General features: G+C 62.4%; 1 protein-coding gene across 1 annotated transcript in view; it reads right to left on the bottom strand.

Moving 5' to 3' along the window:
- Nucleotides 1-196: 196 nt before the first annotated feature.
- Nucleotides 197-1065, bottom strand: part of LOC125488369 — a 2011-nt gene continuing 1142 nt past the window's right edge. Inside the window, exon 2 of the mRNA XM_048621368.1 lies at nt 197-898. Coding sequence (XP_048477325.1) covers nt 332-898 — 567 coding nt within the window. The 3' untranslated portion in view covers nt 197-331. The remainder of the gene's footprint in view (nt 899-1065) is intronic.

Raw genomic sequence — 1065 nt, 5'->3', positions numbered from 1 at the left:
GGGGGGGGGGGGGTGGGGGGTGGGGGTGCAGGAATCTTGTACGGCCCCTAACACGACCCTCTGGACTCCTGCGCTCGACACCTCGCCCCCCCCCCCCCACCGCCGCCGCCAACAACAAGAGGTGCCCGTGAGCATCCTCGTCTGCTTGGGGACCCCGCGTTCGGGGCGGTAGCCAGAGGGAGACCGGAGACTCGCAAAAGTTTCGACGTTTAATGGCAAAAACAACAACAACAACAACGAAAATAAACGAGAGAGAGAGAGAGAGAGAGAGGGGTGGAAACGCGTGCGGTTCGCGGTGCCCGCGAGGTTTTGGGGAGGAGCGTGGCGTCTCTCACTCGAGACCCATGGGCTTGTGATTGAGGCAGGCCAAGTAGCAGCAAATGGTCCATGCTCGGTCCACCTGGGTCTCCATGGTCCGCGGGTGGGCGCTCCTCAGGAAGCGGAAGCTGAGCACCTTATCCACGTGACTCCTGATGCTCAGCACTTGCCGGCTCACCGAACGCTGCTCATCCGTCAGGGACCCCCCGAAGAAAAACTCCGGCAGCTTCATCCGCGCCACGCCCCCGGCCCGGCCCCCGCCCTCCTCGGCCGCCCCCGGCCCCCCTCCTTCCTCCTCCTCCTCCTCCTCGTCTTCCTCCTCGCCAGCTTCCTCTCCGGCCGCAGGACCCGAGGCGAAGGTGAGGTATCCACTTTGAGAGACCACGACGTATCCACACCGGGAGTAATGGCTGCGGTAGGGCCGGAACAAGCCGCGGGGCCTTGCCCCTCGGTCTTTGGCCTGGGCCTCGAAGATCAGGTCAGTGCAGTCGAGAAGGGTCAGGGTTTCCCCTCCCTGGTGTTTCAGGACTCGCTTGGGCTCAAAACTCTGGATATACTTGAGGCTGCAAGTCACAGGAATCTGGGGCAGACAGAGAGAGAGAGACAGCGGAGATTTGAGGCTGACACGTGCCTTGCGGCGCCATCTGCTGTAAGCTGTACCGTGACTGTTTACATAGCAAACATGAATGGGAGAGTACAGGCACTGGGTAGTGCGGGTCTAACCGAGGATGGGGGCGCGGGATACAG

The sequence above is a fragment of the Rhincodon typus genome, unplaced genomic scaffold (genome assembly GCF_021869965.1).
Source record: "Rhincodon typus isolate 14 unplaced genomic scaffold, sRhiTyp1.1 hic_rhity00000579, whole genome shotgun sequence".
NCBI classification, from domain to species: Eukaryota; Metazoa; Chordata; class Chondrichthyes; order Orectolobiformes; family Rhincodontidae; genus Rhincodon; species Rhincodon typus.
Note: the sequence above shows the minus strand (reverse complement) of the source record. Positions and strands in the feature narration are given on the sequence as shown.